Consider the following 13,930-nt stretch of genomic DNA (forward strand, 5'->3'; position numbering starts at 1 on the left):
CAAAGATAAAGACCGACACTCGCGGTCCGCGGTTTCGCCAAAACCATGGTTAAGCAAATCATGAGTGTCTCGGTTTCGGCCGAAACCGAGAAAACTGATCAAAGTACAGCTGAACCTATCTCTACAACTGAGGCCCCTGCTACCACTCTTGAATCGGCCTCAGAAATTTTATCCCCTACGGTGGTTGCCACTGACTTATCAGACACCATTCCCTTGGATGTCTCTACCCCAGCACGTGGTGCTGCTAGGCCTCCAGCAGCCATGTCCATTAAGGCCTTCGCCAGGGCTAAAGCAGCCAAGACTACTAAGACAGTGCCTGTTAAACCCCCCACAACCAAGCCCTCTTCTAGTTCTCAAATGCTTACTTTGGCAGAAGATTTAATTTCATTAATTAGAGGATCTCAATCTCACCCAGACAGGGCCTCTCAGCCCCCAGAGAAGAGACCTAGGGCAGAGCCCCTGAGCCAGTGTCCTCTGATGATTCTGCTGATGAATCAGACATAACTGACCAGCCAGAGGCTCCTTTCTCCAATTTTGAAGATTCTGATGCTGAAGAATCCATTCCAGCTGCTTCCCCACCAGAAGAATTCTCCTTTGGGGAAACCTTACATGCCATGCGAGAGCAGTTCCAATGGCAGCAACAGGAATTTTCAGACTCCAGAAAAAGACTTAGGACCTTTCTGCACCTCCCACAGCACAGGCCCTTAGCTATACCTCCTGTTCTCTCTGTGGTGGATGATGCTTTCAATGATGTCTGCTCCGCTCCAGATTCTTTACCCCAGCCCCTGCCAAACCAGACAGATTTTACAGGGTGCCAGATACTCATCACCACCTTTACAAGGCCCCACTTGCAGACCCGAAACTATATCCCAGGGTCCCAAGGCAGTAGCGACCATAGCTAAAACCCTATTCCTTCTGAAAGGGAAGCAAGGTCATTAGACAGATGGGGTAAAAGGTCTACACTTCAGCTACTCTCTCAGCTAGAGCTTTAAACTGTCAGTTTCACATGATACAATACCAAGAGTTTATGCTTGATCAGTTAACTAAAAACTAACCACTGATGAATCTCTTGATAAGAAATATGTATTAGAAATGGTAAATAACATACAACAGGTTAGCAACCATTCCTTAAAATGTGGCTATGATGCACTGGAGGCTTCATTTAGATCAGCCATGACTGGCACAGTGATAAGAAGGCATGCATGGCTAAAGGAGCAAGCTTTACCGGATCATGTTAAAGCTAAGTTGCTAGATGCTCCTATGGATAAGACAGGTTTGTTTGGTACACCTGCCCAGCAGGTTATGAAGAAAATGGAAGAAAAGGCAAAATCTGTTCAAACGGTTAAAGATTTCTTGCAGGTTCAACCCCCAAGGTTTAGCAGGAACTGGCCTGCCAAAAATTGGTCCTTTCCTGACTCCACAAAATTTCAAAGGGGCAGGAATAGACGTTCCAGAGGCAGAAACCAATCCAGAGGAGGTGCCTACAGAGGACGACAGTGGCAAGGTAACAACAGAGGCACAGACACAACCACTGCCACTACATCAGCACAACCACAGTGACTTAAGCCTAAATCCGCCTACCAGGGAACAAATAGCAGCTCCTCTAGGCGGAAAGTTAACCTTATTTTCAAAGAACTGGCACTACATAACAAAAGACAAGTGGATTTTACAAACCATAGATCAAGGTTACCGGTTTCACTTCCACACTTTACCAGTCAAAAGAGGAATGCCAAATCTACCTCCAAATCAAAAAACAGAGGCACTACAACAGATAATGGAGTTAGCAAACATGAGAGCTGTGGAAAGAGTGCCAACAGCAGAGCAAGGAAAGGAGTTCTACTCCAGACTATTCCTAGTTCCAAGAAAGGATAAAAGTTGGAGACCAATTCTCGACCTGTCCACCTTAAATACATACATCATTGTCCCAAAATTCAAAATGCTGACCCTACAGCAACTTCTTCCCATGCTGGGCAAGGAGTCTTGGCTGGTAACTCTAGATCTCAAGGAGGCATACCTGCACGTCCCCATTCGACCAATCTGCAGAAGATACCTCAGATTTCTTGCAGGATCAGAGCACTATCAATTCTCAGCATTGCCCTTTGGCTTATCTACTGCGCCCAGAGTATTCACAAAATGCCTGGCATCAGTAATCGCCCATTGCAGACTACAGGGAATTCAAATTTACCCATACCTGGACGACTGCCTGCTACAAGGGGACAACAAAAGCAAGCTGACAACAGATTTACAAAGGGTCATTTACTTGCTACAAGCACTGGGATACACAGTCAATTTACAAAAGTCAAGGCTGATACCATCCCAAACAAGGACATTCTTGGGCTGAATTGGACACAGTAAAACAAATGGCATTCCTGACTACAGAAAACAAAAAGAACTCCTCTTTACTTCTTGGCACTAACAAAACTGAACAAGTTAACAGCAAGAAAAGTACTGCAGGCCTTGGGCTTCATGGCATCATGCATAATCTTGGTCCCATTTGCCAGACTACATATGAGAAAACTACAGTGGTACCTAAAGAATTTATGGTCCCAACACAGACACAGCCTAGAAACAGAAATCCCACTAATTCCATGCTTAAAGCAGGAGTTCCTATGGTGGGCTCAGGCATGTCAGTCAAACCCAGGCCTACCCTTTCGCAGATGTCAAGCAAGCCAGACCATCACAACAGACGCTTCAGACCTAGGATGGGGGGCCCACATGCTGGACAAATGCGTGCAAGGATTGTGGACACAGGATCAACTTCACCTGCACATAAACCTAAAAGAAATGCTGGCAGTAAAACTGGCAATCCAAAAGTTCAAACCATTTCTCCAAGAGGGCCAGTTGATGATAAGGACAGACAACACCACAGTCATGTGGTACATCAACAAACAGGGAGGCACTCATTCATACCCCTATGCAGAATGACTTTGGAGCTGTGGACCCTGGCACTCAGCTACAACATCCAGTTACAGGCAATATTTGTACCGGGAAAAGAAAATACTCTAGCAGACATATTAAGCAGAACCACATCGGATGCCCACGAATGGAAGCTGCACCCGGACATCTTCAAGACCATCTCAAAGAAATGGGGAATGCCTCAGATAGATCTATTCGCATCACCTCTCAATCACCAGCTCAAAAAGTTCTGCACAAGGACATTCCACCCACTAGCATGGAAAGTGGATTCGCTCTCCTTCAGCTGGAAAGGCCTAACAGCATATGCATTCCCACCTCTTCCCTTGATACACAAAGTACTACTAAAATCAAGGAAGAACGTCCAAGGATAATCCTGATAGCTCCAAACTGGCCAAGACAACACTGGTACCCACTGCTGAGGAGCATGTCTCGAACAATATGTGGCCAATACCCTGATGCCTTTGATGTTAACTCAGAACAACTACAGCATCATACATCCAAACCTAAAATGTTGCAACTGACTGCATGGAACATCACATAGCAGCAGCTAATCCAGAACTTTCCCAAAGAGTTAAAGACATTATTCTTGAAGCACGCAGACCTTCAACAAGAAGGAACTATGCTGGAAAATGGAAAAGGTTTGTCATTTGGAGTACGGAAAGAGGAAAAGATGTGTCAAACATAGATATGCCTAACATTCTGGAGTATCTGGCGAACTTCTTCATTCAGGCCTGTCCTACTCCTCCATCAAGATACATGCATCAGCTATTTCAGCAGAATACAGCTTTGATCCACCTGTTTTTTTCGCACCCTTTGCTCAGGCAGTTCCTCAGAGGAATCAAGAATGTAAAACCTCCAAGGAAACCACCATTACCAGCTTGGGACTTAAACTTTGTGCTAGAAAAGTTGACACTATCACCCTTTGAACCAGCAGCAACAGCAGACCTACAACACCTGTCATGGAAAACTGCTTTCCTACTGGCAATTACTTCAGCAAGGAGGGTTTCAGAACTACAGGCCTTAATGGCAGTGCAACCCTTCCTAATCTTCCACCAAGATAGAGTGTCCATGAGGACTAATCCTACATTTATGCCTAAGGTGGTATCCAGAGTGTCTTTAAACCAGGCAATCCACCTACCTACCTTCTTTCCCAACCCACAAAACAGAGGGAAAGAATACTGCATACCTTGGATGTACATAGACAGCTACGCTACTACTTGGACAGAACAAAAATAGCAGAAAGACTGACCAACTTTCGTAGCCTATGCAACAGGAAGGGAAGGAAAAGCTATTTCCAAACAGACAATCTCCAAATGGATAGGAAATTGCATACGATTCTGTTACTCCTTCCATGGAAAACCAATTCCACAGAACATAAGACCTCATTCTACAAGGGCAACAGCCACTACCACAGCCTTCTTACGAGGAGTGGCAACCAAAGACATTATTGAGGCGGCTACTTGGACCTCCGTGCATACATTTGCCAAGCATTATAATTTGCCTCTATATTCCAGATCCCGAGCAGGGTTTGCCACTGCTGTACTGCAAGGGATCCTAAACACACCATAATCTACTTTAATCCTCCTCGCCTAGTTGGCTATGGTATTCTACCCAGTTGTTATGACTGCAGATGCATCCATGAAGGACATAGTACAGTTTTGTACCTACCATAAATGTAGATGTCCGAACTGGATAGCATCTGCAGTCAGGATTACCTCCCTCCTTCCCTCTGTGGTACTCCTAGGGTGTTTACCCTCCTAATAGCTAGCTGGTGGGGGAGTCTTTTATGGTGTATTTGTTTGTATATATGTACATATATGCTTATTTTGTGTTTACCTCTATCTTTTGGAAACATTGGCATCTATCCAAATTTTAGCCTTCAAGAGGGCTACTGGCATCTGGGGCAAGAAACACTGAGGAAAATGGCGTCGGCTGATGCTTTTATACCCGAAGACCAACAGAGATGACGTCGGGTGAAGTGCGACATCAGCCGAAGCCGGACCCGGACTTTGGAATCCGGCCGACTGAAGGGCTGCCTGACGACAGGACAACCCAGTTGTTATGACTGCAGATGCTATCCAGTTCGGACATCTACATTTATGGTAGGTACAAAACTGTACTTTTTGGCAGGACTTAGGTGAGGCACTATACTAATTTTTGGATAATGGATGTCATTTTGTAGGTTAGAAGGCCTAACACTAGAAAATCTTATGCTGATAAATGGAAAAGATACTGTACCTGTTATCAGGCACAAGGAATAAGCACAGAAATGCCCAATTCCTCAGATTCTGCAGTATTTAACTGAGATGTTTCATGAGGGCCTATCTTTCTCTTCCATAAAAATCCACGCCTCTGCCATTTCAGCTCATTACAACACAGAGCCTCCTCTTTTTTTTCTTCCCTTGCTAAAGCAGTATCTCAGAGGGGCCAAAAATTTAAGACCTCCCAGGAGAGCACCAACTCCTGCATGGGACCTCAATTTTGTGTTGGAAAAACTCACCCTGCCTCCTTTTGAGACAGCTGCTACTGCAGACATAAAATTTCTCTCTTGGAAGACAGCTTTTCCTTCAGCAGTCACTTTAGCTAGAAGGATCTCAGAGCTACAGGCTCTCATGGCAGTGGAGCCTTTTATTATTTTCTACCCGGACAGGGTAGCACTCAGGACCAATCCCTCCTTTATGCCTAAAGTGGTATCCAGTGTGGCTCTTAATCAGACCATTCATCTGCCAACTTTTTTCCCAAATCCACAGAACATTCATTGGATGTACACAGACAACCAAGATTATACTTAAACAGGACAAAATCTCTAAGAAAATCTGAACTACTACTGGTGGCATTTGCTGCAGGGGCAGAGGGAAAGGCTATCCCAAAGCAGACAATTTCAAAATGGATAAGCCATTGTATTCATTTCGGCTACATGCATCATGATAACCCTGTCCCCAAGGGGATCAGATCCCACTCCACCAGGGCTGCATCTACTTCTGCAGCCTTTCTTAGAGGGGTTCCTACCAGGGACATTCTAGAAACTGCTACCTGGAGCTCAGTTCATACATTCACCAAGCATTACCATTTACCTCGCTTCTCTAAATCCAGAGCAGACTGTGCCACTGCTGTCCTGCAGGGCCTTATAGCTACTCCTAATTCTCTATAATTCCATCCTCCCAACCATAGCTTTGGGATTCTACCCAAATGTAATGACTGCAACAGTGAAACACTAAGAGCATAGTACAGTTGTGTACACTTAACATAAATGTAGATGTTTGAGTGTATTCACTGTTGCAGTCCTGGTTACCCACCCGCCAGCTCCCTACTTTTCTCTTTTTATACCTCTTCTTTCTGTTACTATGCTCAAAAGCCTTTTTGTTGTATTTGCTTTTATTTGGAGGTATATTTTTTGTGTTCTAAATTGTATGTGTGTGTGTGTGTATATATATATATATATATATATATATATATATATATATCTGCATTTTAAGCATTTAAATCCGGGCTCTTGCCTGATCATATTGCACACTGATGACGCTTGAAGCGAAACCGGCCACCAATCTGTGTTGAGCGGGCGATGCCTGAATAAACACCATGGCTGTATGGACTTATTTATCACAGTGAAGTGCTGGATTGTTTTGGGGGAATATATAAATATATATATATATATATATATATATATATATATATATATATATATATATATACACAATATATTTTGCTCCCCATTTGAGGGGCACCTGAATCTGGTGTAAGAAAAACTGATGAAAATGGCGTCAGCTGCATGTTTTATACCCCTGACGTCATGGAAGAAGAGACGCGGACAACCTGCCAGCAGATTACCCAAATGTAATGAGTGCAACAGTGAATACACTCGAACATCTACATTTATGGTAAGTGTACACAACTGTACTTTCTAATTACTTTGTATCATTCACTTCCACCAGTTTACCTTCTTTATCTCTGATTTTTCATTATTCTTCCACCACAGCATAAGGCACTGACTATACTGAGGAATCCCTTGGAAATAAAGCTGCAGTGAGTAGTTTTCTTACTGATCTGTTATACAGTGATTGAAGAAATGCGCTGTTCTTTTATGGTGTGTAAGTCATAGATGCTCAGCATAGTCATCTTTGTGTTCTTTATATTTTTGCTCAACTTTTTCATGCCTGGTTGTGTTTTTTTTTCCTCTAATATGTAGACACACTGTTAAAGAGTTACCTAAAGAAGAAAGCAAGTGCAGTACAATCAAACCAGCACAACTTCTGAGGGGCAGATTGCAGACGGCAAAACCCAACCTGGGAAGGGAAGCTGCAAGAAGAGAAACTCTAGTGTTGGAAAAAAATGCAGTGGAGAGAAAGACTGAACCAGCAGCTGCTGAGGAAAGCAGTCCTAAAGTGCAGCAGTGCACATCAGAAAAACATTCCTCTATGGAGGTAATCAAAATGCTTAAGTTTATATTTCAGTTTTGTACTGTAATTTAAGGTAGCACTTATAAAAGATGTACATTAATCTTTTAGACAGTAATGTGATTGAGTTGCATGTTTAGTTGAATATCATTGTTCTGCTTTTAATCAGTTGATTTAATTTTCAGTCAGCAAAACTTCTCATTTCAGGTTTGCTTTAACAATATAGCTTTTGACTGAGGCATGTGGAATATCAGAGAAATGCTTGTTTAGTAACATTTGTCTTTGTTGAAATTTCTCTCCAAGTTGGCAGTGCTGCCAGAACATCTCGCCTTCATTTGGTCCACACTTACAGCTACCTTCCAAGCAGTCTATTTCCAGAGAGCCACTCACCTTTCTCTTTCAGCAGTACTTCCACTGACTGCTCCAATATAGACACGCTATAAAAATGAGGGATAGTCCTGCCTTCTCCCCCCCCCCCAAAACCAGTTTATGCTGAGTTAATTTTTGATCTAGTAATATTTTTTTTTCTTTCATTTTTTTCCCTTGAAATTATTACTGTTTGCTGCTTTGGCCATAAAATTTCCATTAAAACTGAAGTTGTTAGTTTTTGGTATTTTTGTTGAATTCTGATAAAATTGAATGCCTAATTTACAAACATTTTAGCCAAAACACGCACTAATATTTTGTTTCCAGTTGACTGTTAGTGAATGGAATACAAAGACCCTGTGATGTTGAAATGTTCTTTTTGTTGGTCACTGTTGCAGTAGTAATTCGTGGGACATCTGCTGCTAGGGTTGCCACCTTTCCAAATGCCCAAAGTGGGACATTTGTGCTACAAACATCAGATTTTGCAGGGCAAAACATACCCACGGCCAGTACAAAGGACAGAACTTCAGTTCTTTGCCTGAAGAAAAGTCTATTCTTGTAGCATTTTAGCTCCTTATTGTGTTTCTTATAACATTTAGGTGTTTCAGATACAGAATAACTTGTTTTATGCAACTGTGACATAAAATATAGAAAATAATTTTGTCCTAAAATCTAAGGACATTTGCCATTTTTTGCAGGACACAACTGCCCAAAGAGGGACTGTCCCTCACAAAGTGGGACAGGTGGTAACCCGACTGCTGCAGACGTCCCAAGATTCGGTCCAGCTTGCACAGTTTAGCATCTTTTCCCTTTAGCCTGGGGGGCATCTTTTTATCTGGACACCAAGGCATCAGTAGTCTGAGGGAATTATTTTTGCAGTATTTTAGTTCTTTCTTACCACAGTTCACTGAAGATCTGAATGTGTGTCTGTGTGTGTGTAAGTATACTAAAACAAGAGGCCAATGGTTTGACCTGTCATCGAGTTTGCAAATAGGTGCCTTGTTGCCCTGTTGAGGAGCCTCTTATTTTTTTAAATCATTTTTGGTATTCAGCTGCATGCTGACCATCTGCTCCTTGCATTCAGTTTGCCCTTTGATTTCTCATGGGGCTAGAACCATTCTCAGCTCATTCCTTTCCCATAAGGAGAGAGCTAGTCATGGAGCCATCATTCTGATAACCATTAGTACATATTTTTATTATGCAGCACTGACCCCACCCCAGGGTGGTGATGTGATGTTTTGCCTCACAGTGAAGGGACTGCTTTTGTGTCCCTGTTGCAGAAGCATACCTGCTCCTTCACACTCTGTAGAGGCCAATATCCTTTCTTGGACAGGGCCACTCACTTTCTTTCCCTGTAGCCTTTTCCCAGAGAGTGACCCCCACCACTCCCTTTAATTTCCATATTACACAGGGGAAGGAGCCACCCCAATCCCTTGCCTAGTAAGTGCAACTATTGCAAGTCCTTTGTTTCTTGCTCACCCAACCAGGGCTCCTTCCTCTTCATAGTCAGGGTTTAATCCTCTGTTTCACAGAGCCAGACTTTTGAGAAACTCTTATTTTGACTTTTGTAAATTGCATGCTTAGAAGCTTTCAGGCATCATGTGTGTATATGTTTTGTGTGCGTGTTGTGTGTGTGTGTGTGTGTGTGTGTGTGTGTATATATATATATATATATATATATATATATACACATATATATCTATGTGTGTGTATCTACACACACGCATATGTACGTATGTATATAATTGGATATTGAGGAGAGAATCCTTTATTGTATTGCTAATTGGATGCATACTCCAAGAAAGAACAATGTGACTTTTGTATCCGTGAACTGAGCAAATGTAGGTCGTTTCCATCGCTTATGCTTGGTTTAATCAGTTGACTATCAGAGGGAGCCAAATCACACTGATATACTACCTTTAGTTAGAGGAAGCATCATATCTCATCCAGAACTACCATGGTTGTTACCAGATCTCCTTTGAGCAACCTTCTTAGGAAAAAGATACATTTGAAGAAATGCTATAAAATGAGGGAGTATCAGAAGGTTGATGAAGTACTGTTGGAGTTCCAAAGTCCCTCCAGAACAGGCTCAAAAGTGCAGAATGTAGCAAGTGGTTCAAGAGTCCCCAAATCTGGTATCTGCTTCAACGTATTATTTTGGCATTGATTCTCCAGAGAGTGCTGGCTTTCGGATGCATGCCTATCCTCCTCAGCTGAATCCAGATGACAGTCTGCAGGCCACTGATAACATTGCTTGGATAGTCATATTGAAGGGTGAGGTAGCTGTCCTTTTGGCCCTTTTTTCCAGGATCAAGGGCCTTTAGTTGCCATGTGCATGTGTTGAAGTACCAAGGAACTCTTCTTTCCCAATAAAGATAAGTGTAGAAGAGAGATGGCAGACAAGGATGAGAGAGTGTGAGAAGCTATGCAGCCTCAGTTCCCAGGTGACTAGACATTCCATCAGATGTGGTTGTGATGCTATGGGCTCATCCTACAGAGCAATAACTACAGGGTCAGTTTTAAGGAGATGCCTGGCTGAGAACCCATCTCCTGCAAGACTATATCAGTGGAGCTTCCAAGTGCTGTATTAGAGGAGGAGCTTCTTTTTGGACCACATGGAAAAGAAGTGTTTAAAAATCAGGAGGAAGCATGGGCCATAAAATTTGGTGTTCAGTGGGACAGTCTTTTTTAGTTGCGTGTGTCTGAGCTAATAGAGTATACTAAGATATCCGAATGTTCAAGTTTCCTAGTGGTTTGGCTTAAGATGTAGACTTGTACAAGGGCCTTGTTCAGACTTTTGATGGGGTAGGTTGTGAACTGATGAAATTTGTCATCAAAACATTATGAAATACTTATGAATAAACTGGATTTTGGTGATCCAGAAGGTGAGCAGAGACGTTAAAGATGAAGAATGTGGTCACCTACATGCAAGGTTATAAAAAGTAAGTTATCACCTGCACAACATGGTTTTGACCCAGGAAATAGTACAGATAATGTCTTAATTATGAAAAAAGAAACCAAGGACAAATAGGTTACATCTTTCTTCCTTGAACTATCAAAGGCTTTCAGCACCAACTTCAGTAGTCTAAGCTAATGCTGACCTGAGCCTCAACACTGTAAACTGGTATGTTACATGTCACAACTTTAATAATAGGAAAGGTGACGTGATATACATTCTACTTTTCTACCTGTCACAACAGTGGTACCTCAAGGATCAGTTCTAGGTCCATTACTGCTTGCTCTGTTTACTAATGACTTGTACAACATCCCATAGTCAGCTGAGATAGTACAATATGTTGATGGTTCAATGTGCTTACATGTTCTGCACCCAGCTTTAATGAACTCCAATTGACTGTACAAGTACTTTTTAGCAAGTTTAAAAAGTGTCTGAAACAGTCGCAGCTGCTGTTTTCTAAAAAACACCTTTACTGAATTCCATTTTAAGCAATGACATATGCACATGTGCATTAATAGAAAGGAAAACAAACCATAGTAGCATTTTTCATACTATATCAAATATTCACTTCAACATTATATAAATTGCCCAATTCCTGACTTCTCTTAAACCTCACTTCTACTCATCCTGAACCTTATTTTGCAAATGTTGTTCCCCCAAATTCCAATTATTTTTTACTTGCTATTCCCTTTTCTAAAGATTCCAACTCAATTTCTTTTGTCTCCTTTATAATATTCATTACTTCAGTTATAATTGGTTTAGATTTTGATTTCCATTTTCTAGTTAGTACTTTTTTGGTAACCATTATCATTAAACTTAGTAAGACCTTACTATGTCCAGGCAATTCAGGTCCTATGTCCCAGCTCAAAAAATCATTTCCGTAGTTGCAACAATTTACTCCCCCAACATCACTAACAAACTACACTCTAAGGAATCTTAGACTGCCAGCTTAAGTCCCCCCCCCCTCCAAAAAAAAAATCATATTCCTAAATACCTCTTTCCCATCATACCTCCAGCATTTACTGTCTGCCTAAGAAAAATCCCCTTAAGTCTATTTGGGATATAAAAATACCTATGCACACACTGCCTAGCAAAGGTTCTAAACCTTCTGGACTTTATTGCATACTTGGGAGCAATATAGATGATGTTGCCCCACTGTTCCTTTGTAAATGCTGGTAGACAGGTTTAGTGCAAACTTCACCCCCCTCTCACCCCCCGAAAGGGCCCATCAGCATACCAGAAGAATGTAGGGCCCTGTCAATCACCGATGCCCAGGTTAAAACAGCCCTATCCAAAGCCAAAAACACAGCTTCAATGGGACCGGATGGGGTCCCAGGCTGTGTCTTACAAGAGCTCCAAAATGAACTAACCCCTCACCTAAACACACCGTTCAAACTCAGCCTCTCTACAGGCTACATACCCATAGAGTGGTGCACAGCAACAGTTATCCCGCTCCACAAAGGTGAAGCCACAATGGACCCCGGGAACTAACGCCCTATAAGTCTGATTAGCCTGGTCTGCAAGGCTACGGAACGCATCATCATGGAACTCATTAACAGAGACATTGGGAACCTCCAAACATTAGACCCTACCCAGTTTGGTTTTGTTAAGGGCAGATCATGCCTTCTAAACCTGGTGAACTTCTTTGAGATGGTTACCAAGGCATTAGACGAGGGAAAGGAGGTCCACACAGCCTACCTAGACCTTGCAAAGGCTTTTGACACAATTCCCCATTCTAGTATTATAGACAAGCTCACCAGCTTGAACATAAACCCCTACTTCATGAGATGGGTTGCCAACTGGCTCATGGATAGAATCCACATGGTGAGAGTTGCAGGCTTTACGTTTGACTCTAAACCGGTAACAAGTGGCGTCCCCCAGGGCTCAGTCCTAGGACCTCTCCTGTTCGGTATATACTTCTCAGAGGTACAGGCAAGCATAGGAGGACTATGGCTGACCAAGTTCGCAGACGACTTCAAATTAGGGGCCATAAGTGATTCTCCGGCTGATACAGACACCCTTCAGATGGGTCTCACTGAGACGGATACCTGGTGTCAAAATCATAGCCTCAAGCTAAATGCCAAAAAGTGCATAGTCATCCCCTTTGGAAAAAACAAAATACCCATGAACTACCACATAGGTGGTAGTCCCCTAAATACAGAAAATGTAGTAAGGGATCTGGGGACCCAAGTAGATAGTAATCTCTCCTTTGATAATCATATTGCCAAGGTGGTTAGAAATCCTTCTGTGTGGCTCACCTAATCACAAAAGGGTTCGCATCTAGAACAAAAGAGGATGTTAAGTTGTCTATCTCGCCTTCATTCTTGCTGGTTGGGTTCGGAGCCGATCCTCGGCTCCGACTCGGCCATCTACTAAAGCTCGAGAGCTAATTACTGGCTCGAGGCCTCCCCATATCCCACAATGCCTGGCGCTAGATACCCAGATCTCGTTTGCCACTTCAGCTACGAGGTTGCGATTTCACTGGCTCAGGTTGTATTATTTCTTTTTTTGTATTATTAGCTAAAAATTTACCTTGTATTTTTAGTATATTTAAATAGTCTTCCCTTTTAGTGTAGTTAGACTGTGTATCCCCTAATTTATCCCACCTAGGAAACTCGTTTTTTTGTTAGAGAGTTTCCCCCCCCCTTGTTTCTTCTCTTTAGTGGCTAACCCCACCCCTTTAGCACTTAATAGGAGTAGTGTTTAGCCTTATAGTATTTGTATATTTTTATTAAGGATAGTTGTTGTTGTTGTTAAGAGTGGTAATAGTTTTTTGTAGTTATTATAGTTAGCTTAACTAGTGCGGATGTGTGTGTGTTTCTGTGTGACTTGTTTAAGCACTAGTTTAATTTTTCTCTCTTTAGTATCCCCTTGCCAGTTTGTCCAAGGATACTAAAGTTTCAGGCTTCAAAAAGTGACAGACGGTCACACTTCTTGTGTGTATTGCTTGTGTTCCCTACACTTGCAGGACTCCTGCTCGGTCTGTCACGCCTTCAGCCCGAGAGTCCTGCAGGAGCGTAGGAACAAGCTTATTTTGAGAGGCTTACTTAAGCCAGAGGGATCCCTGGCGAAGCCTCAGTCGGGGAAATCCTCAAAGCCCGCCAAACCGTCGGCTCCCAATTCTGAGTTGTCGCCGGGCGGTGCATCTTCCTCCTCTTCGGTTCTGGCAGGAGCCGACATCTCTAGAACTCAATCGGCTCCGACTTTAGTGTCAGAACCATCTTTGGAACAAAAACGTTCTATGTCCCCTTCCCTAAAATTGGTTCGTTCGGCTCCGAGGTCACCATTGCTTCAGTCT

At 42.6% G+C, this 13,930-nt stretch overlaps 1 protein-coding gene across 1 annotated transcript in view; it reads left to right on the plus strand.

Annotated features, from left to right (window-relative positions):
* LOC122795949 (transcription factor TFIIIB component B'' homolog) overlaps positions 1-13,930 on the plus strand; it is a 700,162-nt gene that overhangs the window by 574,328 nt on the left and 111,904 nt on the right. Inside the window, exon 8 of the mRNA XM_044064432.1 lies at positions 7,103-7,337. Coding sequence (XP_043920367.1) covers positions 7,103-7,337 — 235 coding nt within the window. The remainder of the gene's footprint in view (positions 1-7,102; positions 7,338-13,930) is intronic.

Source organism: Protopterus annectens, chromosome 2.part2, assembly GCF_019279795.1.
Source record: "Protopterus annectens isolate FY-2018-M chromosome 2.part2, PAN1.0, whole genome shotgun sequence".
NCBI lineage: Eukaryota > Metazoa > Chordata > Ceratodontiformes > Protopteridae > Protopterus > Protopterus annectens.